Here is a 26,438-nt window from a genome sequence, read left to right as displayed (position 1 = left end):
TAAACAGGTGTGATAAGGTAAAAGTGGAGTTCCCTTCCTGGTCTCTTGACTGTGTAGTGTGAGGAAACCCTGACACCGTTGTGAAGCGGGTGGTGTTCCAGCAGCAGGACAAATATCCTGTCACAATGACAACTCTTTTCAGAGCATTTTACAGTGGCTCATGGGCCGGGCAGCTGCTCCGGCTGCCCCGCTCGGTTGGCTCACAGCTTGAGTATTGCTATTGCTAATCAGCGGTTGCCTTGCGTAACACGTACATGTAACAGGGTATATAAGGCAACAGGCTGCGGGGGTAAATATGTGACTGGCTTGAAAATGGCAACTGGAAAGGACGCGTTGCTGCTGTCGCTGATTCTGACTGTTGGGGTCACGGCGCTTGTAGCTACCGGTGAGCTTGGGAAGGGATTTTACCTATTGCCTTCTGTAAGGAAATAGAGCCCGTGGCAGCTTGTTCACCTATGGGAACCCCAGCTGTATCGGAGGAGCTGGGCAAAGAACCTTGCTGAATGGAAATTACGTCTGAAGAGCAAACATTTCTCAATTTCTTTTTGTGATCTGCTTTCACTCATTTGTCTTATTTGACTGATTTTGCAAATAGAGAAATCAGCTTCCTGTCCCATCATCTTGTCTGCTGGGGCAGCGCAGACCACTGCACCACGTCCGTAATTTGATATAGAGAACTTTCACACCAGTCTTAAAACAAATGTTACCTAAATGCTAACAGTATTTGTATATGGCAGAGCATTTTCAGGTATGTTAGAAGCTTTTTCTCTCGGCTGCACATGCTGTCAAGGGTCTGGAACGTGTTTTGTATATTCACAGATCTTTTCTTCAAAAGAAAATGCCTTTTCTTAATGAGAGCACCTGATTGGACTTTTAACTAACAACATGGATCAAAAAGAGTTAAGATCTACATGCAATTACTGATGTGTGTGGATAGTAAGACAATTCATCTGATATACCTGAGGGAGTTTATACATGGAAAACAATCAGAATGAAGGCTGAAATGATGTCAGCTATACTGATTTGAGTTTGTTGAAACAAAAGGTGTATATTTAAGAAGATAAAGCTCTTAGAAATCTGGAATTACTTACAAATAGACCAATTATTTTGTGCTCACGTCCCCCAGGACACAATGCAGAGCAACCAGAAGTGGAGACCAAATACGGGAGAGTCCGAGGGTACCGCTTCCAAGTGGACGCAGCCGAGAGGAGTGTGAATGTCTTCCTGGGGCTTCCTTTTGCTAAGCCGCCAGTTGGGCCACTGAGGTTTTCTGAACCCCAGCCACCTGAGCCGTGGAAAGGAGTCAGAGATGCCACTTCTTACCCACCAATGTAAGACAACAACACAGCCAGGGATCTTTGTAAGACTCGTACATGGTACGCAAGTCCAGAACACTGATGTGTAGGGCAATCACAAGCCACAAAGATACTTTCCTTGCTGCCACCTCGTTGCCACCTGCAACTGTTACAATGAATGCATTCCTAAAGATATCTCTATAAGCTGCTCTTTTTATGAAAAGCTCTTATCTGATGGGTATTAGTGACAAACTAATGTGGACCAGCACTTTGCTAATGATGTTCATGTATTGGAGCGTTTGGTCATTGCTTAGCAATGTATAAGAGCTGTGTAGCTTTGGAGCAGAAAGAGAAAGAAGCTGAGGAATTTTTTTAATAAAATGTTAGAAGAAAAAATTGCAGAATGAGTCACATGTTTCACAGGACACATAAGCACTGCAGAGCATTTCTAGTCTATGTTGTAAATATCTACTGCATTTGTGCTACTGCCCTTGTTTAGTGTCTCAAGCCTGAGAACCACCATTACAATACAAAAAGCCATTGAAGATGCAAAATAGTTAACTTGCATTTTCATTGAAGGAATTTATAGCCACAGGTATTTGCAGGTATATTTCTGTAATATTTCAAAACACACAATGTTATATCTGCATGTCACTGTGTACTGCCATAGATTGTGATTCATTTTTACAAATCTCCTTAATGTGAACTCAAAGGAATAAAACATACTAAAGGGTAAAAAAATTTATGTTTTCTGTTGCAAACAATCTGGAAATGTACTAGAGATTGGTTTCTGGTTAGCACTTTATTGTGGTAGTACAAAAAAGCTACACTTCATAGCTTTGAGGTTTTTAGTTATCTCTGTTACTTGTTATTTTTTTATTTATTCAGGTGTCTACAGGATAAAGCAACAGGAGATTCGTTTTCAGATATTATTACTAATAGAAAAGAGAAAGTTCGTCTCCAAATGGCTGAAGATTGCTTATACCTAAACGTGTATACACCCGTTGCTACAGAAAAACAGGAGCTGCCTGTAAGCAAAACTATTATAAAACCTCTAGCACAGTTATTGTACAGTAAACCTAGAAGCTGTACTATCTGCAGACTTACAGCTGCAGTTTGATGATCGCGTTACATACTTTGCCCCAGTAAATATTTGCTCAGGTTTAAAAGATACACAAAATCCTATTTTTCAGTTAAATTGTATTGCCATTTTAGTAGGTAATGTTTGATTTCCTCTAAATAATCTGTCATAGGGCACTGGTATAATATAAGTATTTAAACCAATGCCATTTTGGGAGACTGCAGGCCTCATATTTGAAAGACTTCTACGACCTGTGAAATGTAATCTGAAAGAGTCAGGAGTGAAACAGCACAAAATAAGGTATTTTGGTTTATATTTAATTTTTATCACTGGGAGCTCTTATCCGTGCTGGGTTGTCTCTGGTTTTGTCTTCCCAGGTCTTTGTGTGGATCCATGGAGGTGGATTATTTTTCGGAACAGGTTCATCCTATGATGGTTCAGCATTAGCGGCCTTTGACAATGTGGTGGTGGTAACAATTCAGTACAGATTAGGTATTCTTGGATATTTTAGGTAAGATATTTTATCTCAGTTTTTGCTCAGTGATTTCCACAATGATGTGTGCAGAGCCTTGGTGATGAGACGTGCAGGACACTTGCTTATGCAAAGAGACTATATGTTTCTTAATTACATATGCAACAGTTGGGAACAATTTACAGCTGATTTCTTATAGCACAGATTATTTTTTTCTCTGCCTTTTTTCTTGCACTGAGCATTGAAACAAATCTATTCTCTGCAGCACTGGTGATAAGCACGCGCCAGGTAACTGGGGGTATTTGGATCAAGTAGCAGCTCTTCAGTGGATTCAGGAAAATATCAGATATTTTGGAGGAGATCCAGGATCCGTCACTATCGCTGGAGAATCTGCAGGAGGAATCAGTGTTTCTGCTCTTGTAAGTTCACAGTAATAATAAATTTGAATTACTTAAGGGAAAAAAAAATACCACCACATATGTTAATGATGCTTGCAATGCTTGAAGCCTTATGTGAATGCTAAGTCAGTGGTCAGAACAGAATGCTTGTCATGCTTGTTCTTGCTTTGTTATAGATCTTATCTCCCTTGGCAAAGGGTTTGTTCCATAAAGCCATTTCAGAGAGTGGTACTGCGAGCAGGCTTTTGCTCACTGACCAGCCTGAAGAGGAAGCAAAAGTGGGTATTTTGTGGTAATTTTGATTATTTTTCCTCTCAGTTTTGCATGTCTTGTACAGTTTATCCCAAAACATAGAAGCAGTGCTTTTTCTTTTTTTCTTGTGAAACTAGAACCACAGTTATTAAATAATTTCTTTGTGCAAATTATATGTTTAATTATGTTTTGCTTTTCAAATACTCAAGTATTCAGACAAGTCTGAAAGCAAAAGAGTAAGGAAGCGAAGAATGAAGGCAGAGAAGAAGTCTTCTATAGGGAGCAGATGAAAAGTGAGTGTTTTCCTTGATTTCAGAGAATTGCTGCTGCCTCTGACTGTGAAAAACCCAGTTCAGCTGCAATCGTTGAATGCTTAAGGGAAAAAACAGAAGAAGAGATAGTACAAATAGCACAAAAACTGGTAGGTGAAACTATACTTACTGCGTTTAAATGACTTTTCTAATTTAATCCTAACAGAGCATGCCAGGGGAAGGAAAAGTTTGTGTACATGTCACAGTGTCTCCTGGAGCACCTGAAAATTAATTAGTATAATATATTATATTCTACTTTAAAATTCCTGTCACAGTGCTGGCTTCTATGTTCCTCTCCAGTTTCAACACAGAAGTTAGTTTTTCCACTACTGCTTCATAAATGATAATAGCATTGAACTAATTAAGAAGATATGTAAATTGAACATCATCACCCGTGTTTCCCACACATTAAAAATATAATGCTGATCGTCACAGAATCTTCTGCCTGGTGTAGAAAATCTGTAGAGAAAACGTAGTGATGCTTGAATATGTTTCTTCCTATCTTTTTTCTTGCTGCTTTTTGTTTTGCTTTGGAACTACAGTAAAAATCTGAAAATTCTTTCTGGAGTCAAAATTTCTGTGCCAAGGAAGCTGGTGTTTGTTTGTTTGTTTGTTTTTCCCTCCAGGCTCCCCCGTACATCAGAACAAGTGCAGATGGGGTATTTCTTCCAAAGAGTCCCCAGCAACTACTATCTGAAAAACGGATCAATCCAGTCTCATATATAATAGGAATAAATAACTATGAATTTGGATGGCTGCTTCCTAAGGTGAGAGATTTATAATGTTAATATTAATATATCATTTTGTTAATGTCTTTCTAATAAATATGATTCTCTGTATCATGCAGTTAATGCAAGTTCCTGCTTATGCAGATGGTCTGGATGAAGATGTTGCACGTGAACTTTTACAGGGCCTCTTAGCAACGAGTATTAAGGTAAAAGACCATTTTCAGAACAACCCAGTGCTGCTTTTTCACTGCTCTGGTTCTATGTTTGTGTATTCTATATATGGGGTATATTTTAGAGGTAAACTTGATTCCGTTTGACAGCTTCCTACTGCAGGCCAGTATCAGGCAGCAGATACTGTGTCCCTGTTGCCACTAATGACTGAAAATACACTTTAAATTTCTATCTTAAATGCCCTTCTACCTTAAAACGAGTTCTGTGGAAATCTGGGAGTGATTCAGGTACCTAAACACAGATGTCTTGTGACATTTTAGATTCCCTAGGTTATCCAAGGCATGCATGGTACCAGCAGGTGTGACACAAGCCCTGTAGAACATGCTGTTCTGAAGCAGTAGGTATCCAGACAGGAGAACGTGAGATGACTGAGAGACCCATGTTTAGCTGTCTGGAGGTTTTGCTTCACTGTAATTTACAAACCTCTTAGCCTTCTGGTTCCTTATGGAAGAATAAAGGACTTCATGAGCATGGCCAGCATTTGTAAGGGATCATTCAGTGTCACAGACATCCATCATGAACCTAGAAATGCAGAGACACAGTTTGTTCTGAAAGGACAAAAATTATGGCCTTCTACAAACAAGTGAATTTTATGAAATCCAACGGGATTCCTTTTCTCTTACGAGGGTTATTTCCACAGTAGTGAGAACAGACTGCCATATCTATGTATCAGAATCACTGACTGATGTTTATTTAAGAAGTTTGATCTTTAGTTGTTGCAAACCCCTTTTTCCATAAGAACATTTCTATCCAGTCACTCATGTAATTCCCCATTCTGAGCTCTGAGCCACATTCTGCACAGCTGAGGATGTTTGTGAAAGAAGGTAATGGTTGGGGTTTATTTAGCCAGGGATGTGCAGGTGACACACTCAGTGCTGTTACTCTTGATAATATTCATCACTGTTATATTTTTGTTGTTCATTTCAGGATGTTACTTCTGAAGTTGTTGATCGAGTATACAATGAATACATAGGGAATGCAGCAAACCGTATTCAGGTGCGAGATGGTTTTCTTGATGCAGTAGCAGATGCTTGGTTTGGTTTTCCATCCACTGAAGTGGCCAGATACCACAGAGGTGAGTCTCTTAGAAGAAATGTAGAGTTCCACCTGAGGTGTGATTATGGACACGGCTTGTGTTTTCATTTTATCAAAATAGCTTGTAATCAAAGTTTATCCTCTTTGACGGCAGGTAGTTTCAGCTCTCAAACTAACACTCTTCTGTACATTTTCTACCAGATGCTGGCAACCCAGTCTACTTTTATGAGTTTCAGCATCGACCCAGTTCAGCGACAGGGGTTGTACCAGAGTTTGTAAAAGCAGATCATACAGCTGAGATTGCCTTTGTGTTTGGAAAGCCATTCTTAGCTGGTAATGTATCCATGCTTACTAAAGTCGTCCTTTTAAAACATCCTTATTATTAATTTTACTTATGGGAGGGGGGGGCGGGGCTAGAATAGACTTTCTTAGAATCAATGAAATCAACATAAGCATTTTCTGTCTTTAGCGGTAGTTACTTTCCATGAAATCATCCATCTGCACTTCTCTCCTAGAGCTCTGGTGGTTAAAATTCCCGTAGCTCAGAGGGACAAATACAACTGAATACAGTCTATTAGATTTGATAGAGCTGCTTCTTTTTTGATTATTTAGTTTTTAACGTTCCCATATTATGTCTCACTTTGCAGGGAATGCTACAGAAGAAGAAAATAAGCTTAGCAGAAGTGTTATGAGATACTGGACTAACTTTGCTAGAAATGGGTGAGAATTGCAATGCTAATTACAGCTCAAGTTTTGTCTGTGCCACCTGAACCATAACGGCAATACTTACATGCTGGTTCCTAAGAATTTGGCAGTCAGAGCACAAGTGACAGGTAAATGAAAAGCTAACTGTTCATTACCTTATTTCCAGAAATCCCAACGGAGAAGGATTGGTCCATTGGCCTCAGTATGATCTGGACGAAGGATACCTGGAAATAGACCTCATGCAAAAGGCATCAAAGAAACTGAAAGAACGCAAAATGGAGTTTTGGACACAGCTCTTAAAAGAAATAGTGGATGAAAGGAGGGAACACAGTGAATTATAAGAGTGGGGGTGGGTGGAGTTTGCTTTTAAAACTCAGAGTAAACTCAAACAAAATTAGTTTGTCAGGATGCAGATTTTATTAACTCTTCTGAGTCCTTATTATGTAATTTGTTGTCATGATCACAGTGGAAGGAGAGAATCAGGGGAAATTTGGAATGTTTGCAGGACTGAAAATCACTATTTAATGAAGCAAGGAGAGAAAACGCACAATCTTTCAGGCTCAAAAAGAGCATGATATCTCATCAGTGGATAGCAAAAGTGAATAATGCTCCTGTGAGAGGCAGGAATGAGAGGGGAATTGGGAAATCTATTGAAATCTGTAAGAAATGTTCTATACAGAAAATATCAGAAGTATCTGAAGATGTTACATGTTTATTCCCCTCTTCTTTCAGAAGCAAATAGTCAGGTGTTATTTTCACAGGGTCTTTCCACTTCCTTTAATTGGAAATAGCTTGTAGGGAGCAGAGCATCCACCAAAAAGCTCTGTGAGATGAGCTTGACATCTCTACTTGTTTTCTTGTTTTGTCAACTGTTATAAATAAATGTTGCTTTTGATTTTTTGGAGCTTCATTTTCTTTCTGTTAACTGATACAGGCTGATTCCAAGAGGTTAGATCACATCCAAGAAGCCAGAAATGTGCCCCGTTTCTTTCTTCAACCCAAAGGGTTGAAGCTGAGCTCATGGCAGGAACCAGAGACTGGCTTAACTTCTGTACTAAGGACAACAGCCTTGGTATCTGCAGCTTGAATGCACTGCAACAAGATGCTGAAAAGCAACAGCGCTGATGAGACAACTGGAAAGTTCCTCAGCAACCCTGATGATCATGTGGAATGAAGCTGGAAGAGCAGAGTTTACAACCACCCCAACAACCAGTATGTGTTTATCACTGCAGAGTGAAGTTCTTCCTCAGACAGTTCAGTTGTGTGTTTGGGTACAAAGCTGCTGAGCTGCTTCCCTGCTACTCAAGGAACTGGGGCTGAGCAGCTCTCAGAAGTTTCTGACGCTGCTATGGCACCCAGGTAGACCTGTAATTCTACAGCTGCCAGGGATGCTGCAGAGTTGCAGTCTCGAGTCACAGCTGGCGTGTTATGAAAGGTTAAACCACAAAGCTGTTTGTGGTCCAGCAGCACCTGTAGCTGTAATGCAAGAGGAAATTTCCCCCCAGCCTCTCCCCATTTTCTGAGTCCTCCAGAACCCAGGCAGATCCATGACCAGCTGAGAGCACAGGCCGCCTGAGGAGATGGCAACAGTACAGTACAGGACATTCCAGTGTCATCATTACATGTTGCTGTTCTGCTACATCCCCAGAAGCTGATGCATGTCAAGTCCCAGAGAGTCAAGAGCTGCTCTGCAGGTGTGGGAGTCTCTCTCCCCTCTCATGTTCAAAATTAAAAAACCCAAAGAAAACCACAAACCAGAGCATTAAACATCTTACTTGCATGCTCAGAGGCATGTGTTCCTGGTGTTATGTGAACATCCAGCTTAAAAGGCATCACAAAAGAAAAAGAGGACAAAGTCAACAGTACATTGGAAGCTCAGGTTCAAACTATTTGATATTTGATGATAAATATAAGACCGTAACAAAAAGAGGGCAAAAAGAGTATTCTTGCCAACGGCAGTTACTGCATAGAGCAGAATGAAGTCTAAACTCGCAGACTGTTGTGCATTCCCATCTGCTTAAGCCTCTCTGAGCCAGGGCAGCAGCCTCCCCTCCTCCCGTGCTGCAGAGCACTGCAGGTCACTGCCCCCGCGACCCCACTCGCCCTGACACCGCTGTCACGGACCCGCCACTCTGCATCCACATTTCAGCGCACGGCCCTCTCTGCTTCCAGAGCGTTCCCCTCACCCGCAAGAGCAAAACCACTCCAGTCAGTTTTCACCACCAGTTAGGTAGTGCCTTTTTTTTTTTCTTTGTAATTTTCAAATACAATCCCTTTTCTTGGCTTTTGGAGCAATTTGATTACTCACCTTAAACCTCTCAGGCAGCGATCTGATCAGTTTTACTTTTATGGAGAGGCCGATCAGGGTCGCCATGCTGCAGTGAGGAATGGTGGGAGTGAACTCCACCGCCACCGTGCTCTGCGCATCGTTCACCTGGGGAAACTAAACACTCATGGACCAACCGCCCTGGATGTATCCTGGTGTCAGGATTGGTTTTTGATTGGTGCCTGACTTCTGCATTATTCACTGATTGAGGGTAAGCTGCCACATGTTCTCTCTTAAAATTAAATGCCAAAGAGGATTCAAGAATTCCACTTACCAGGTATGTAACAGTGTCCCCAGATTCCACAAGTTTGTCTATATAACTGGAGTAAGTGTTGCCACGTATAGGTCATGATTGTGCATCTCTACCAAGTGTGTACAGGCAAGGCTGTAGGGATCTCAAATCCCATTTGTTTATTTTCTTGTTTTAACTAAGATTGGCAGAGTTGGCAGAAACTGTTTTGCACTGGTAACATTTTCAAAGCAACTGCTTCTTTGGGATTCTTGATGGGACACGAGTTGAGAGATTTTGCGGATCCTGTATTTGAAAAACAAGTAGTGAGTAGAACAAAGGAGGATTGAAGAGAAATGTTTGGAAAATAGGATAGTAAATGAAGGGGAAAAATAAAGGGCGTTGGTATTGGCAACAGTGTAGTGCCACAACTCACAGCTCTGTACAAAGGGCAGGAGCCTCGGCCACCTGCCAACACTCTGCCCCCTGAGCAGCCCAGGTTAACGTTGACTGGGGTTACCTGCAAGGGCTGTAAAGCACACCTGTGCAGGTACACTGAGGGAGGTTGGAGTAAAGGTCACAAGCACAGTCCTAGTGCACAGGGCTACTAGCTGCATACTATGTGTGCTGAACTAATTCAAGGACTGTGGGTCTTTATGGCCCACTCAGGTGAAAACAAAGGTGCAAGCAGTAAATTAATCTGTGCTATCTTTGACATCTGAGAATTCTCGTGATATATTATAAAATTGCGAAACAGCCTTTCTGGGGCAAGAGCTACTGAGGCGTGCCAAAAAAAAAGGCCCAAAGTTCACGTAGAACTAACACAAGACCTTTATTCAGCTTTCTCTTCCCTCTTTTTCATGTCATGCAACATTGATAGATGTGAAGCCCATAAACCCTCCTCATTTTTCAGAGGCATTAAATGTAGAGTTCCCACCCACAGACTTTAATATTGTTCCCATGCTACAAAAGCTGAGGAACCATCTCGTTAGTGTTGAGAAGCTCTCTAATTCTTTTGTTAGCTACCAAGCAAGCATCGATTTGTCTCACAGCCTGAGTATTGCTTTTGCTAATCAGCAGTTGCCTTGCGTAACACATACACGTAACAGGGTATATAAGGCAACAGGCTGCGGGGATAAATATGTGACTGGCTTGAAAATGGCAACTGGAAAGGACGCGTTGCTGCTGTCGCTGATTCTGACTGTTAGGGTCACGGCGCTTGTAGCTACCGGTGAGCTTGGGAAGGGATTTTACCTATTGCCTTCTGTAAGGAAATAGAGCCCGTGGCAGCTTGTTCACCTATGGGAACCCCAGCTGTAGCGGAGGAGCTGGGCAAACAACCTTGCTGAATGGAAATTACGTCTGAAGAGCAAACATTTCTCAATTTCTTTTTGTGATCTGCTTTCACTCATTTGTCTTACTTGACTGATTGTGCAAATAAAGAAATCAGCTTCCTGTCTCAACATCTTGTCTGCTGGGGCAGCGCAGACCACTGCACCACGTCTGTAATTTGATATAGAGAACTTTCACACTAATGTTTAACAAATGTTACCTAAATGCTAACAGTATTTGTACATGGCAGAGCATTTTTCGGAATGATAGAAGGTTTTCCTTTTAGCTGTACATACAAAGTTCTGGAATGTATTTTGTGTGTTCACAGCTCTTTTCTTATTGAGACCACCCAACTGGACTTTTAACTAACAACATGGATCAAAAAGAGTTAAGATCTACATGCAATTACTGATGTGTGTGGATAGTAAGACAATTCATCTGATATACCTGAGGGAGTTTATACATGGAAAACAATCAGAATGAAGGCTGAAATGACGTCAGCAATTCTGATTTCAGTTTGTTGAAACAAAAGGTGTTTATTTAAGCAGCTAAAGTTCTTAGAAATCTGGCAATTACTTACAAATAGACCAATTATTTTGTGCTCACGTCCCCCAGGACACAATGCAGAGCAACCAGAAGTGGAGACCAAATACGGGAGAGTCCGAGGGTACCGCTTCCAAGTGGACGCAGCCGAGAGGAGTGTGAATGTCTTCCTGGGGCTTCCTTTTGCTAAGCCGCCAGTTGGGCCACTGAGGTTTTCTGAACCCCAGCCACCTGAGCCGTGGAAAGGAGTCAGAGATGCCACTTCCTACCCACCAATGTAAGACAACAACACAGCCAGGGATCTTTGTAAGACTCGTACATGGTATGCAAGTCCAGGACACTGATGTGTAGGGCAATCACAAGCCACAAAGATACATTCCTTGCTGCCATCTCATTGCCACCTGTGACTGTTACAATGAATGCATTCCTAAAGATACCTCTATAAGCTGCTCTTTTTATGAAAAGCTCTTATCTGATGGGCATTAGTGACAAACTAATGTGGACCAGCACTTTGCTAATGATGTTCATGTTTTGGAGCATTTGGTCATTGCTTAGCAATGTATAAGAACTGTGTAGCTTTGGAGCAGAAACAGAAAGAAGCTGAGGAAATGTTGGAATAAAACATTCAAAGAACAAAATGTGGAGCGAGTCACATGCTTCACAGGACACATAAGCACTGCAGAGCATTTCTAGTCTATGTTGTAAATATCTTTTCTGCATTTGTGCTACTGCCCTTGTTTAGTGTCTCAAGCCTGAGAACCACCATTACAATACAAAAAGCCATTGAAGATGCAAAATAGTTAACTTGCATTTTCATTGAAGGCATTTATAGCCACAGGTAGTTGCAGGTATATTTCTGAAACGTTTTGAAACACAAAGTTGTATCTGCATGTCCCTGTGTGCTGCCATAGATTGTGACTCATTTTTACACATCTCCTTAATGTGAGCTCAAAGGAAGAACGTAGCTTGAAGGTGAAAAAATATTAAATGTTTTCTGTTGCAAACAATCTGGAAATGTACTAGAGATTGGTTTCTGGTTAGCACTTTACTCTGGTAGTACAAAAAAGCTACACTTCCTAGTTTTGTGGTTTTAGTTACTTATTTCTCATTTATTCAGGTGTCTACAGGATAAAGAAAAAGGAAATTTAATTTCGTACCTTGTTACTAATAGAAAAGAAAAAGTTCATCTCCAAGTGTCTGAAGATTGCTTATACCTAAACGTGTATACACCCGTTGCTACAGAAAAACAGGAGCTGCCGGTAAGCAAAACTATTATAAAACCTCTAGCACAATTATTGTACAGTAAACCTAGAAGCTGTACTATCTGCAGACTTACAGCTGCAGTTTGATGATCAAGTTACATACAATATTTTGGCTTCTATTTAATTTTTATCACTGGGAGCTCTTATCCGTGCTGGGTTGTCTCTGGTTTTGTCTTCCCAGGTCTTTGTGTGGATCCACGGAGGTGGACTCGTTTGTGGAGCAGCTTCAACCTACGATGGTTCAGCATTAGCGGCCTTTGACAATGTGGTGGTGGTAACAATTCAGTACAGATTAGGTATCGTTGGATATTTTAGGTAAGACATCTTATTTCCGTTTTTTGCGATTTCCTCAATTACGTGTGCAGAGCCTCGGTGAAGAGCCGTGCAGGACACTTGCTTATGCAAAGAGACTATACGTTTCTTAGTTGCATATGCAACAGTTGGGAACAATTTACATGTCCCAAGTGAGCTTCGTTCTGTTGTTGTTTGGTTGCTACTTTAAGCTCAATGCTTTCTGAGCCATTTATGTTTTTAGTTGTGTAGAGAATGGCAGCTGATTTCTTATAGCACAGATTATATTTTTCTCTGCCTTTTTTCTTGCACTGAGCATTGAAACAAATCTATTCTCTGCAGCACTGGTGATAAGCACGCGCCAGGTAACTGGGGCTATTTGGATCAAGTAGCAGCTCTTCGGTGGATTCAGGAAAATATCAGGTATTTTGGAGGAGATCCAGGATCCGTCACTATTGTTGGAGAATCTGCAGGAGGAATCAGTGTTTCTGCTCTTGTAAGTTCACAGCGATAATTAATTTTAATTACTTAGGGCAAAAAAACCAAACCAGCTTTCATGTTCATTTTTAGTACCTACATGAAAAGTCAGAGAGAGAAAAGGGATGGTTTAATGGTAAATGACACATCATAGTCAGAAAGTCCTGAGTTGGAAGGGACCCACGAGGATCATTGAGTCCAACACCTCGGTCTGTAATAGGATGTGATATCAGTACAACCTCTGATTGATGAAAATGTTCTTATCACACCCAAATCTTGCCGTTCAGACCCAAAATGTTATTCCTCATCTACTAAATTAAATTCTGGTGGTTTGTTTGTTTGTTTGTTTTTCTGTAGGGCCAAACCCCCCCAAAAATCTTTCTGATAAAAGTTCTTTAAGAGAACGTATTGCCTTTTTCCTGTTTGCTTTGACAGTCACTTGTGCTAAGTTATCACAGCTGAACCTGTTGTGCATTTTGTGACCTGGGATCAGAGCTGAGATCAGAGGCTGTACAATAAGAGTGTTATGGCATTTGTTTTCAAAATGTTTTAAATGGCAATTCCTGAGAGTGAAATTCTAAGTCAGTGGTCAGAACAGAATGCTTGTCATGCTTGTTCTTGCTTTATTATAGATCTTATCTCCCCTGGCAAAGGGTTTGTTCCATAAAGCCATTTCAGAGAGCGGTACTGCAAGCAGGCTCTTGTTCACTGACCATCCTGAAGAAGAAGCAAAAGTGGGTACTTCGTGGTAAATTTGATTATTTTTCCAGATAGTTTTGCACAGCTTAAACTGTGTATTCCAAAATGTAGAAACACCTGTGGGTTTTTTTCTCCTGAAACTACCACCACTGTCGTTAAAGACAGTATTTCTGCATGCAAATAATACATGTTTAATGATGCTTTGCTTTTCATATTTCCAAAAATTGTCAAATGTCTGAAAGCAAAAAACTAAGGAAGTGAAGAGAGAAGGCAGGGAAGGAGTGTGAAATGTAAAGCAATCCTAGAACATGTATTGTCATCCGGAAAAGTAGAGCTAGGATTTTTGGCAGGAAAATGGCACCAGATTCTCAATACTCTTCTCCTTCCCTCTTTTTTGATGCCTGTTATGTGCAAGTAAACAAGACTTTATCCATTCTGTTTATATTTCAAACGAAGAGCTGACTTCCTTCCTTCCGCTCAGCCCCAGTGTGGAGGGTTCTGAGGGCTCCCTGCTCTCTGCCTCTGCAGCTGGAACGTGTCCGGCTGCACTGGTCCTTGTGCAGAAGTTCAGACTCCCCCTGCTGCGCTCTCAGGCTGGCGGCACACGGAGCCTTCTATGGGAGCAGGTGAAGAGTGAGTGTTTTCCTTGATTTCAGAGAGTTGCTGCTGCCTCTGACTGTGAAAAACCCAGTTCAGCTGCAATCGTTGAATGCTTAAGGGAAAAAACAGAAGAAGAGATACTACAAATAGCACAAAAACTGGTAGGTGAAACTATACTTACTGGGTTTAAATGACTTTTCCAATTTAGTCCTAACAGAGCATGCTATTTGCGTGTTGCATATTAGGGGAACTTGAAGTGAGTGAAAGATGTGACTTTCTAGACCTTTGCAGGCTTTGACAGCATTGCAGCTGTGCTGTAACTCACCTGAACAATGTCAACAGGTGACTCTCCTTTCATTCTGCGTGCACCTTGAGCTACTTGTGTTTTGCTGCCTTGCTCTGCCAGGGGAAGGAGAAGAGTGTGTACATGTCACAGTTTCTCCTGGAGAACCTGAAAATTAATTAATATACTATATTATATTCTACTTAGAAGTTCCTATCACAGTGCTGGTTTCCATGTTCCTTTCCAGTTTCAACACAGAAGTTAGTTTTTCCACTACTGCTCCACACATCATAGTAGGATTGAACTCCCTAAGAAGAGATGCAAATTAAACATCATGACCCGTGGTTCACTAACAATAAAATATAATGCTGGTCCGCACAGAATCTTCTGCCTAGTGCAGAAAATCTGTCAGAGAAAGTGTAGTGATGCCTTGAATACATTGTTTCCAATATTTTCACATGGCACTGTGTTTTGTTTTGCTGTGGAGCTGCACTGAAAATCCGAACGTTTTTTCTAGAGCTAACATGTTTGTTGTTTGGTCTTTTTTTTTTCTCCAGTCTTTACTATCTGCCTTTACATCTGTAGATGGGGTATTTTTTCCAAAGAATCCCATCCAATTACTATCTGAAAAACTGATCAATCCAGTCCCATATATAATAGGAGTAAATAACTGTGAATTTGGATGGGTGATGCCTACGGTAAGAGACATGTAATGTCATTATTTCTACATAATTTCAACATAAGGTTTTCTACTAAATGTGATTCTCTGTATCATGTAGACTTTGAAAATTCCTGCTACTGCAGATGGTCTCGATGAAGATGTTGCACGTCAGCTTTTACACAGATTCGTACCAGTGACTATTAAGGTAAGAGGCCATTTTCAAAACAACCCAGTGCTGCTTTTTCACTTGTCTGGTTCTATGTTTGTATATTGTATATATAGGGTATATTTGTACAGGTGACACACTCAGTGCTGTTACTCTTGATAATATTCATCACTGTTATATTTTTGTTGTTCATTTCAGGGTGTTACTTCTGAAGTTGTTGATCGAGTATACAATGAATACATAGGGAATGCAGCAAACCGTATTCAGGTGCGAGATGGTTTTCTTGATGCAGTTGCAGATGCTTGGTTTGTTTTTCCATCCATTGAAGTGGCCAGATACCATAGAGGTGAGTCTCTTAGAAGAAATGTAGAGTTCCACCTGAGGTGTGATTATGGACACGGCTTGTGTTTTCATTTTATCAAAATAGCTTGTAATCAAAGTTTATCCTCTTTGACGGCAGGTAGTTTCAGCTCTCAAACTAACACTCTTCTGTACATTTTCTACCAGATGCTGGCAACCCAGTCTACTTTTATGAGTTTCAGCATCGACCCAGTTCAGCGACAGGGGTTGTACCAGAGTTTGTAAAAGCAGATCACGGAGCTGAGATTGCCTTTGTGTTTGGAAAGCCATTCTTAGCTGGTAATGTATCCATGCTTACTAAAGTCGTCCTTTTAAAACATCCTTATTATTAATTTTACTTATGGGCGGGGGGGGGCGGGGCTAGAATAGACTTTCTTAGAATCATTGAAATCAACATAAGCATTTTCTGTCTTTAGCAGTAGTTACTTTCCATGAAATCATCCATCTGCACTTCTCTCCTAGAGCTCTGGTGGTTAAAATTCCCATAGCTCAGAGGGACAAATACAACTGAATACGGTCCATTAGATTTGATAGAGCTGCTTCTTTTTTGATTATTTAGTTTTTAACGTTGCCATATTATGTCTCACTTTGCAGGGAATGCTACAGAAGAAGAAAATAAGCTTAGCAGAAATGTTATGAGATACTGGACTAACTTTGCTAGAAATGGGTGAGAATTGCAATGCTAATTACAGCTCAAGTTTTGTCTGTGCCACCTGAACCATAACAGCAATACTTACATGCTGGTTCCTAAGAATTTGGCAGTCAGAGCACAAGTGACAGGTAAATGAAAAGCTAACTGTTCATTACCTTATTTCCAGAAATCCCAACGGAGAAGGATTGGTCCATTGGCCTCAGTACGATCTGGACGAAGGATACCTGGAAATAGACCTCATGCAAAAGGCATCAAAGAAACTGAAAGAACGCAAAATGGAGTTTTGGACACAGCTCTTAAAAGAAATAGTGGATGAAAGGAGGGAACACAGTGAATTATAAGAGTGGGGGTGGGTAGAGTTTGCTTTTAAAACTCAGAGTAAACTCAAACAAAATTAGTTTGTCAGGATGCAGATTTTATTAACTCTTCTGAGTCCTTATTATGTAATTTGTTGTCATGATCACAGTGGAAGGAGAGAATCAGGGGAAATTTGGAATGTTTGCAGGACTGAAAATCACTATTTAATGAAGCAAGGAGAGAAAACGCACAATCTTTCAGGCTCAAAAAGAGCATGATATCTCATCAGTGCATAACAAAAGTGAATAATGCTCCTGTCAGAGGCAGGAATGAGAAGGGAATTGGGAAATCTATTGAAATCTGTAAGAAATGTTCTATACAGAAAATATCAGAAGTATCTGAAGATGTTATATGTTTATTCCCCTCTTCTTTCAGAAGCAAATAGTCAGGTGTTATTTTCACAGGGTCTTTCCACTTCCTTTAATTGGAAATAGCTTGTAGGAAGCAGAGCATCCACCAAAAAACCTCTGTGAGATGAGCTTGACATCTCTACTTGTTTTCTTGTTTTGTCAACTCTTATAAATAAATGTTGCTTTTTGATTTTTTGGAGCTTCATTTTCTTTCTGTTAACTGATACAGGCTGATTCCAAGAGGTTGGATCACATCCAAGAAGCCAGAAATGTGCCCCATTTCTTTCTTCAACCCAAAGGGTTGAAGCTGAGCTCATGGCAGGAACCAGAGACTGGCTTAACTTCTGTACTAAGGACAACAGCCTTGGTATCTGCAGCTTGAATGCACTGCAACAAGATGCTGAAAAGCAACAGCGCTGATGAGACAACTGGAAAGTTCCTCAGCAGCCCTGATGATCATGTGGAATGAAGCTGGAAGAGCAGAGTTTACAACCACCCCAACAACCAGTATGTGTTTATCACTGCAGAGTGAAGTTCTTCCTCAGACAGTTCAGTTGTGTGTTTGGATACAAAGCTGCTGAGCTGCTTCCCAGCTACTCAAGGAACTGGGGCTGAGCGGCTCTCAGCAGTTTCCAATGCTGGTGCCAGGCAGCTCCGGCAGCACCAGCAGCGGCCGGGCAGCAGTCTGTGCCCTCCCAGGGAGCAGGGCTGGTGGGCACATCCCGCGTGCCCGAGGACGTGCAGCGGTGGAACCCGAGGTGCAGGGACTGCGCTGGCCTGTGGGCCCGAACACACAGCGGGTTCCTGTCGCACACAGCACGGCCGCTTGGCCCAGGGAGCTCCTGCTGCTGTATCTGCAGACTGAGAGCAGTGGATGCCCTTGAGCCACCCCTGAAGGCTCTGCCCAGAGCCCAGCAATGTGAAACACAGTCTGCTGCTGGCATTGCTCCTGGACTTGAATGAGGCTGCTTGTGTTCAAGACGGCTGCTCTAAAGGCTCATCCTTTCTGATGGAATGTGTCCTGTTACAAAGCATTCCAGAGGCTACATTTAGGAGTAGATTTTTTTTGAAAAATAAAGGGTATGACAAATAAGGGTCTGATTGGTCCCTGACTTCTGCATTATTCACTGATTGAGGGTAAGCTGCCACATGTTCTCTCTTAAAATTAAATACCAAACAGCATTCAAGAATTCCACTTACCAGGTATGTAACAGTGTCCCCAGATTCCACAAGTTTGTCTATATAACTGGAGTAAGTGTTGCCACGTATAGGTCATGATTGTGCATCTCTACCAAGTGTGTACAGGCAAGGCTGTAGGGATCTCAAATCCCATTTGTTTATTTTCTTCTTTTAACTAAGATTGGCAGAGTTGGCAGAAACTGTTTTGCACTGGTAACATTTTCAAAGCAGCTGCTTCTTTGGGATTCTTGATGGGACACGAGTTGAGAGATTTTGCAGATCCTGTATTTGAAAAACAAGTAATGAGTAGAACAAAGGAGGATTGAAGAGAAATGTTTGGAAAATAGGATAGTAAATGAAGGGGAAAAATAAAGGGCGTTGGTATTGGCAACAGTGTAGTGCCACAACTCACAGCTCTGTACAAAGGGCAGGAGCCTCGGCCACCTGCCAACACTCTGCCCCCTGAGCAGCCCAGGTTAACGTTGACTGGGGTTACCTGCAAGGGCTGTAAAGCACACCTGTGCAGGTACACTGAGGGAGGTTGGAGTAAAGGTCACAAGCACAGTCCTAGTGCACAGGGCTACTAGCTGCATACTATGTGTGCTGAACTAATTCAAGGACTGTGGGTCTTTATGGCCCACTCAGGTGAAAACAAAGGTGCAAGCAGTAAATTAATCTGTGCTGTCTTTGACATCTGAGAATTCTCGTGATATATTATAAAATTGCAAAACAGCCTTTCTGGGGCAAGAGCTACTGAGGCGTGCCAAAAAAAAAGGCCCAAAGTTCACGTAGAACTAACACAAGACCTTTATTCAGCTTTCTCTTCCCTCTTTTTCATGTCATGCAACATTGATAGATGTGAAGCCCATAAACCCTCCTCATTTTTCAGAGGCATTAAATGTAGAGTTCCCACCCACAGACTTTAATATTGTTCCCATGCTACAAAAGCTGAGGAACCATCTCGTTAGTGTTGAGAAGCTCTCTAATTCTTTTGTTAGCTACCAAGCAAGCATCGATTTGTCTCACAGCCTGAGTATTGCTTTTGCTAATCAGCGGTTGCCTTGCGTAACACGTACATGTAACATGGTATATAAGGCAACAGGCTGCGGGGGTAAATATGTGACTGGCTTGAAAATGGCAACTGGAAAGGACGCGTTGCTGCTGTCGCTGATTCTGACTGTTGGGGTCACGGCGCTTGTAGCTACCGGTGAGCTTGGGAAGGGATTTTACCTATTGCCTTCTGTAAGGAAATAGAGCCCGTGGCAGCTTGTTCACCTATGGGAACCCCAGCTGTAGCGGAGGAGCTGGGCAAACAACCTTGCTGAATGGAAATTACGTCTGAAGAGCAAACATTCTCGATTTCTTTTTGTGATCTGCTTTCACTCATTTGTCTTACTTGACTGATTGTGCAAATAAAGAAATCAGCTTCCTGTCTCAACATCTTGTCTGCTGGGGCAGCGCAGACCACTGCACCACGTCTGTAATTTGATATAGAGAACTTTCACACTAATGTTTAACAAATGTTACCTAAATGCTAACAGTATTTGTACATGGCAGAGCATTTTTCGGAATGATAGAAGGTTTTCCTTTTAGCTGTACATACAAAGTTCTGGAATGTATTTTGTGTGTTCACAGCTCTTTTCTTATTGAGACCACCCAACTGGACTTTTAACTAACAACATGGATCAAAAAGAGTTAAGATCTACATGCAATTACTGATGTGTGTGGATAGTAAGACAATTCATCTGATATACCTGAGGGAGATTATACATGGAAAACAATCAGAATGAAGGCTGAAATGACGTCAGCTATACTGATTTGAGTTTGTTGAAACAAAAGGTGTTTATTTAAGCAGCTAAAGCTCTTAGAAATCTGGCAATTACTTACAAATAGACCAATTATTTTGTGCTCACGTCCCCCAGGACACAATGCAGAGCAACCAGAAGTGGAGACCAAATACGGGAGAGTCCGAGGGTACCGCTTCCAAGTGGACGCAGCCGAGAGGAGTGTGAATGTCTTCCTGGGGCTTCCTTTTGCTAAGCCGCCAGTTGGGCCACTGAGGTTTTCTGAACCCCAGCCACCTGAGCCGTGGAAAGGAGTCAGAGATGCCACTTCCTACCCACCAATGTAAGACAACAACACAGCCAGGGATCTTTGTAAGACTCGTACATGGTATGCAAGTCCAGAACACTGATGTGTAGGGCAATCACAAGCCACAAAGATACATTCCTTGCTGCCATCTCATTGCCACCTGTGACTGTTACAATGAATGCATTCCTAAAGATACCTCTATAAGCTGCTCTTTTTATGAAAAGCTCTTATCTGATGGGCATTAGTGACAAACTAATGTGGACCAGCACTTTGCTAATGATGTTCATGTTTTGGAGCATTTGATCATTGCTTAGCAATGTATAAGAGCTGTGTAGCTTTGGAGCAGAAACAGAAAGAAGCTGAGGAAATGTTGGAATAAAACATTCAAAGAACAAAATGTGGAGCGAGTCACATGCTTCACAGGACACATAAGCACTGCAGAGCATTTCTAGTCTATGTTGTAAATATCTTTTCTGCATTTGTGCTACTGCCCTTGTTTAGTGTCTCAAGCCCAAGACCCACCATTACAATACAAAAAGCCATTGAAGATGCAAAATAGTTAACTTGCATTTTCATTGAAGGAATTTATAGCCACAGGTAGTTGCAGGTATATTTCTGAAACGTTTTGAAACACAAAGTTGTATCTGCATGTCCCTGTGTGCTGCCATAGATTGTGACTCATTTTTACACATCTCCTTAATGTGAGCTCAAAGGAAGAAAGTAGCTTGAAGGTGAAAAAATATTAAATGTTTTCTGTTGCAAACAATCTGGAAATGTACTAGAGATTGGTTTCTGGTTAGCACTTTACTCTGGTAGTACAAAAAAGCTACACTTCCTAGTTTTGTGGTTTTAGTTACTTATTTCTCATTTATTCAGGTGTCTACAGGATAAAGAAAAAGGAAATTTAATTTCGTACCTTGTTACTAATAGAAAAGAAAAAGTTCATCTCCAAGTGTCTGAAGATTGCTTATACCTAAACGTGTATACACCCGTTGCTACAGAAAAACAGGAGCTGCCGGTAAGCAAAACTATTATAAAACCTCTAGCACAATTATTGTACAGTAAACCTAGAAGCTGTACTATCTGCAGACTTACAGCTGCAGTTTGATGATCAAGTTACATACAATATTTTGGCTTCTATTTAATTTTTATCACTGGGAGCTCTTATCCGTGCTGGGTTGTCTCTGGTTTTGTCTTCCCAGGTCTTTGTGTGGATCCACGGAGGTGGACTCGTTTGTGGAGCAGCTTCAACCTACGATGGTTCAGTATTAGCGGCCTTTGACAATGTGGTGGTGGTAACAATTCAGTACAGATTAGGTATCGTTGGATATTTTAGGTAAGACATCTTATTTCCGTTTTTTGCGATTTCCTCAATTACGTGTGCAGAGCCTCGGTGAAGAGCCGTGCAGGACACTTGCTTATGCAAAGAGACTATACGTTTCTTAGTTGTATATGCAACAGTTGGGAACAATTTACATGTCCCAAGTGAGCTTCGTTCTGTTGTTGTTTGGTTGCTACTTTAAGCTCAATGCTTTCTGAGCCATTTATTTTTTTAGTTGTGTAGAGAATGGCAGCTGATTTCTTATAGCACAGATTATATTTTTCTCTGCCTTTTTTCTTGCACTGAGCATTGAAACAAATCTATTCTCTGCAGCACTGGTGATAAGCACGCGCCAGGTAACTGGGGCTATTTGGATCAAGTAGCAGCTCTTCGGTGGATTCAGGAAAATATCAGATATTTTGGAGGAGATCCAGGATCCGTCACTATTGTTGGAGAATCTGCAGGAGGAATCAGTGTTTCTGCTCTTGTAAGTTCACAGTGATAATTAATTTTAATTACTTAGGGCAAAAAAACCAAACCAGCTTTCATGTTCATTTTTAGTACCTACATGAAAAGTCAGAGAGAGAAAAGGGATGGTTTAATGGTAAATGACACATCATAGTCAGAAAGTCCTGAGTTGGAAGGGACCCACGAGGATCATTGAGTCCAACACCTCGGTCTGTAATAGGATGTGATATCAGTACAACCTCTGATTGATGAAAATGTTCTTATCACACCCAAATCTTGCCGTTCAGACCCAAAATGTTATTCCTCATCTACTAAATTAAATTCTGGTGGTTTGTTTGTTTGTTTGTTTTTCTGTAGGGCCAAACCCCCCCAAAAATCTTTCTGATAAAAGTTCTTTAAGAGAACGTATTGCCTTTTTCCTGTTTGCTTTGACAGTCACTTGTGCTAAGTTATCACAGCTGAACCTGTTGTGCATTTTGTGACCTGGGATCAGAGCTGAGATCAGAGGCTGTACAATAAGAGTGTTATGGCATTTGTTTTCAAAATGTTTTAAATGGCAATTCCTGAGAGTGAAATTCTAAGTCAGTGGTCAGAACAGAATGCTTGTCATGCTTGTTCTTGCTTTATTATAGATCTTATCTCCCCTGGCAAAGGGTTTGTTCCATAAAGCCATTTCAGAGAGCGGTACTGTAAGCTGGCGTTTGTTCACTGACCATCCTGAAGAAGAAGCAAAAGTGGGTACTTCGTGGTAAATTTGATTATTTTTCCAGATAGTTTTGCACAGCTTAAACTGTGTATTCCAAAATGTAGAAACACTTGTGGGTTTTTTTCTCCTGAAACTACCACCACTGTCGTTAAAGACAGTATTTCTGCGTGCAAATAATACATGTTTAATGATGCTTTGCTTTTCATATTTCCAAAAATTGTCAAATGTCTGAAAGCAAAAAACTAAGGAAGTGAAGAGAGAAGGCAGGGAAGGAGTGTGAAATGTAAAGCAATCCTAGAACATGTATTGTCATCCGGAAAAGTAGAGCTATGATTTTTGGCAGGAAAATGGCACCAGATTCTCAATACTCTTCTCCTTCCCTCTTTTTTGATGCCTGTTATGTGCAAGTAAACAAGACTTTATCCATTCTGTTTATATTTCAAACGAAGAGCTGACTTCCTTCCTTCCGCTCAGCCCCAGTGTGGAGGGTTCTGAGGGCTCCCTGCTCTCTGCCTCTGCAGCTGGAACGTGTCCGGCTGCACTGGTCCTTGTGCAGAAGTTCAGACTCCCCCTGCTGCGCTCTCAGGCTGGCGGCACACGGAGCCTTCTATGGGAGCAGGTGAAGAGTGAGTGTTTTCCTTGATTTCAGAGAGTTGCTGCTGCCTCTGACTGTGAAAAACCCAGTTCAGCTGCAATCGTTGAATGCTTAAGGGAAAAAACAGAAGAAGAGATACTACAAATAGCACAAAAACTGGTAGGTGAAACTATACTTACTGGGTTTAAATGACTTTTCCAATTTAGTCCTAACAGAGCATGCTATTTGCGTGTTGCATATTAGGGGAACTTGAAGTGAGTGAAAGATGTGACTTTCTAGACCTTTGCAGGCTTTGACAGCATTGCAGCTGTGCTGTAACTCACCTGAACAATGTCAACAGGTGACTCTCCTTTCATTCTGCGTGCACCTTGAGCTACTTGTGTTTTGCTGCCTTGCTCTGCCAGGGGAAGGAGAAGAGTGTGTACATGTCACAGTTTCTCCTGGAGAACCTGAAAATTAATTAATATACTATATTATATTCTACTTAGAAGTTCCTATCACAGTGCTGGTTTCCATGTTCCTTTCCAGTTTCAACACAGAAGTTAGTTTTTCCACTACTGCTCCACACATCATAGTAGGATTGAACTCCCTAAGAAGAGATGCAAATTAAACATCATGACCCGTGGTTCACTAACAATAAAATATAATGCTGGTCCGCACAGAATCTTCTGCCTAGTGCAGAAAATCTGTCAGAGAAAGTGTAGTGATGCCTTGAATACATTGTTTCCAATATTTTCACTTGGCACTGTGTTTTGTTTTGCTGTGGAGCTGCACTGAAAATCCGAACGTTTTTTCTAGAGCTAACATGTTTGTTGTTTGGTCTTTTTTTTTTCTCCAGTCTTTACTATCTGCCTTTACATCTGTAGATGGGGTATTTTTTCCAAAGAATCCCATCCAATTACTATCTGAAAAACTGATCAATCCAGTCCCATATATAATAGGAGTAAATAACTGTGAATTTGGATGGGTGATGCCTACGGTAAGAGACATGTAATGTCATTATTTCTACATAATTTCAACATAAGGTTTTCTACTAAATGTGATTCTCTGTATCATGTAGACTTTGAAAATTCCTGCTACTGCAGATGGTCTCGATGAAGATGTTGCACGTCAGCTTTTACACAGATTCGTACCAGTGACTATTAAGGTAAGAGGCCATTTTCAAAACAACCCAGTGCTGCTTTTTCACTTGTCTGGTTCTATGTTTGTATATTGTATATATAGGGTATATTTGTACAGGTGACACACTCAGTGCTGTTACTCTTGATAATATTCATCACTGTTATATTTTTGTTGTTCATTTCAGGGTGTTACTTCTGAAGTTGTTGATCGAGTATACAATGAATACATAGGGAATGCAGCAAACCGTATTCAGGTGCGAGATGGTTTTCTTGATGCAGTTGCAGATGCTTGGTTTGTTTTTCCATCCATTGAAGTGGCCAGATACCATAGAGGTGAGTCTCTTAGAAGAAATGTAGAGTTCCACCTGAGGTGTGATTATGGACACGGCTTGTGTTTTCATTTTATCAAAATAGCTTGTAATCAAAGTTTATCCTCTTTGACGGCAGGTAGTTTCAGCTCTCAAACTAACACTCTTCTGTACATTTTCTACCAGATGCTGGCAACCCAGTCTACTTTTATGAGTTTCAGCATCGACCCAGTTCAGCGACAGGGGTTGTACCAGAGTTTGTAAAAGCAGATCACGGAGCTGAGATTGCCTTTGTGTTTGGAAAGCCATTCTTAGCTGGTAATGTATCCATGCTTACTAAAGTCGTCCTTTTAAAACATCCTTATTATTAATTTTACTTATGGGCGGGGGGGGGCGGGGCTAGAATAGACTTTCTTAGAATCATTGAAATCAACATAAGCATTTTCTGTCTTTAGCAGTAGTTACTTTCCATGAAATCATCCATCTGCACTTCTCTCCTAGAGCTCTGGTGGTTAAAACTCCCATAGCTCAGAGGGACAAATACAACTGAATACGGTCTATTAGATTTGATAGAGCTGCTTCTTTTTTGATTATTTAGTTTTTAACGTTGCCATATTATGTCTCACTTTGCAGGGAATGCTACAGAAGAAGAAAATAAGCTTAGCAGAAATGTTATGAGATACTGGACTAACTTTGCTAGAAATGGGTGAGAATTGCAATGCTAATTACAGCTCAAGTTTTGTCTGTGCCACCTGAACCATAACAGCAATACTTACATGCTGGTTCCTAAGAATTTGGCAGTCAGAGCACAAGTGACAGGTAAATGAAAAGCTAACTGTTCATTACCTTATTTCCAGAAATCCCAACGGAGAAGGATTGGTCCATTGGCCTCAGTACGATCTGGACGAAGGATACCTGGAAATAGACCTCATGCAAAAGGCATCAAAGAAACTGAAAGAACGCAAAATGGAGTTTTGGACACAGCTCTTAAAAGAAATAGTGGATGAAAGGAGGGAACACAGTGAATTATAAGAGTGGGGGTGGGTAGAGTTTGCTTTTAAAACTCAGAGTAAACTCAAACAAAATTAGTTTGTCAGGATGCAGATTTTATTAACTCTTCTGAGTCCTTATTATGTAATTTGTTGTCATGATCACAGTGGAAGGAGAGAATCAGGGGAAATTTGGAATGTTTGCAGGACTAAGAATCACTATTTAATGAAGCAAGGAGAGAAAACGCACAATCTTTCAGGCTCAAAAAGAGCATGATATCTCATCAGTGCATAACAAAAGTGAATAATGCTCCTGTCAGAGGCAGGAATGAGAAGGGAATTGGGAAATCTATTGAAATCTGTAAGAAATGTTCTATACAGAAAATATCAGAAGTATCTGAAGATGTTATATGTTTATTCCCCTCTTCTTTCAGAAGCAAATAGTCAGGTGTTATTTTCACAGGGTCTTTCCACTTCCTTTAATTGGAAATAGCTTGTAGGAAGCAAAGCATCCACCAAAAAACCTCTGTGAGATGAGCTTGACATCTCTACTTGTTTTCTTGT

At 41.0% G+C, this 26,438-nt stretch overlaps 3 protein-coding genes across 3 annotated transcripts; all 3 read left to right on the top strand.

Moving 5' to 3' along the window:
* Positions 1–312: 312 nt before the first annotated feature.
* On the top strand, positions 313–6,849 carry LOC308044794 (fatty acyl-CoA hydrolase precursor, medium chain-like; the record flags this gene model as incomplete). The annotated part of the gene is made up of 13 exons (XM_080351664.1): positions 313–385; positions 1,127–1,331; positions 2,184–2,325; positions 2,754–2,887; positions 3,114–3,267; positions 3,423–3,524; positions 3,815–3,919; positions 4,436–4,576; positions 4,657–4,743; positions 5,696–5,843; positions 6,005–6,136; positions 6,451–6,523; positions 6,675–6,849. 13 exons carry the CDS (start codon positions 313–315, stop codon positions 6,847–6,849), a joined length of 1,671 nt encoding a protein of 556 aa, XP_080207790.1.
* Positions 6,850–10,221: 3,372 nt separating this feature from the next.
* LOC308044793 (fatty acyl-CoA hydrolase precursor, medium chain-like) lies at positions 10,222–16,730 on the top strand (the record flags this gene model as incomplete). Its single annotated transcript, XM_080351663.1, has 14 exons — positions 10,222–10,294; positions 11,011–11,215; positions 12,056–12,197; positions 12,382–12,515; positions 12,834–12,987; positions 13,601–13,702; positions 14,324–14,428; positions 14,559–14,609; positions 15,108–15,248; positions 15,330–15,416; positions 15,576–15,723; positions 15,885–16,016; positions 16,332–16,404; positions 16,556–16,730. The coding sequence occupies 14 exons, from the start codon at positions 10,222–10,224 to the stop codon at positions 16,728–16,730; spliced, it is 1,722 nt and encodes a 573-aa protein (XP_080207789.1).
* Positions 16,731–19,409: 2,679 nt separating this feature from the next.
* LOC308044792 (fatty acyl-CoA hydrolase precursor, medium chain-like) lies at positions 19,410–25,917 on the top strand (the record flags this gene model as incomplete). The annotated part of the gene is made up of 14 exons (XM_080351662.1): positions 19,410–19,482; positions 20,198–20,402; positions 21,243–21,384; positions 21,569–21,702; positions 22,021–22,174; positions 22,788–22,889; positions 23,511–23,615; positions 23,746–23,796; positions 24,295–24,435; positions 24,517–24,603; positions 24,763–24,910; positions 25,072–25,203; positions 25,519–25,591; positions 25,743–25,917. 14 exons carry the CDS (start codon positions 19,410–19,412, stop codon positions 25,915–25,917), a joined length of 1,722 nt encoding a protein of 573 aa, XP_080207788.1.
* Between the last annotated feature and the right edge of the window lie 521 nt (positions 25,918–26,438).

Source organism: Nesoenas mayeri, assembly GCF_963082525.1.
Source record: "Nesoenas mayeri genome assembly, chromosome: 12".
NCBI lineage: Eukaryota > Metazoa > Chordata > Aves > Columbiformes > Columbidae > Nesoenas > Nesoenas mayeri.
Note: the sequence above shows the minus strand (reverse complement) of the source record. Positions and strands in the feature narration are given on the sequence as shown.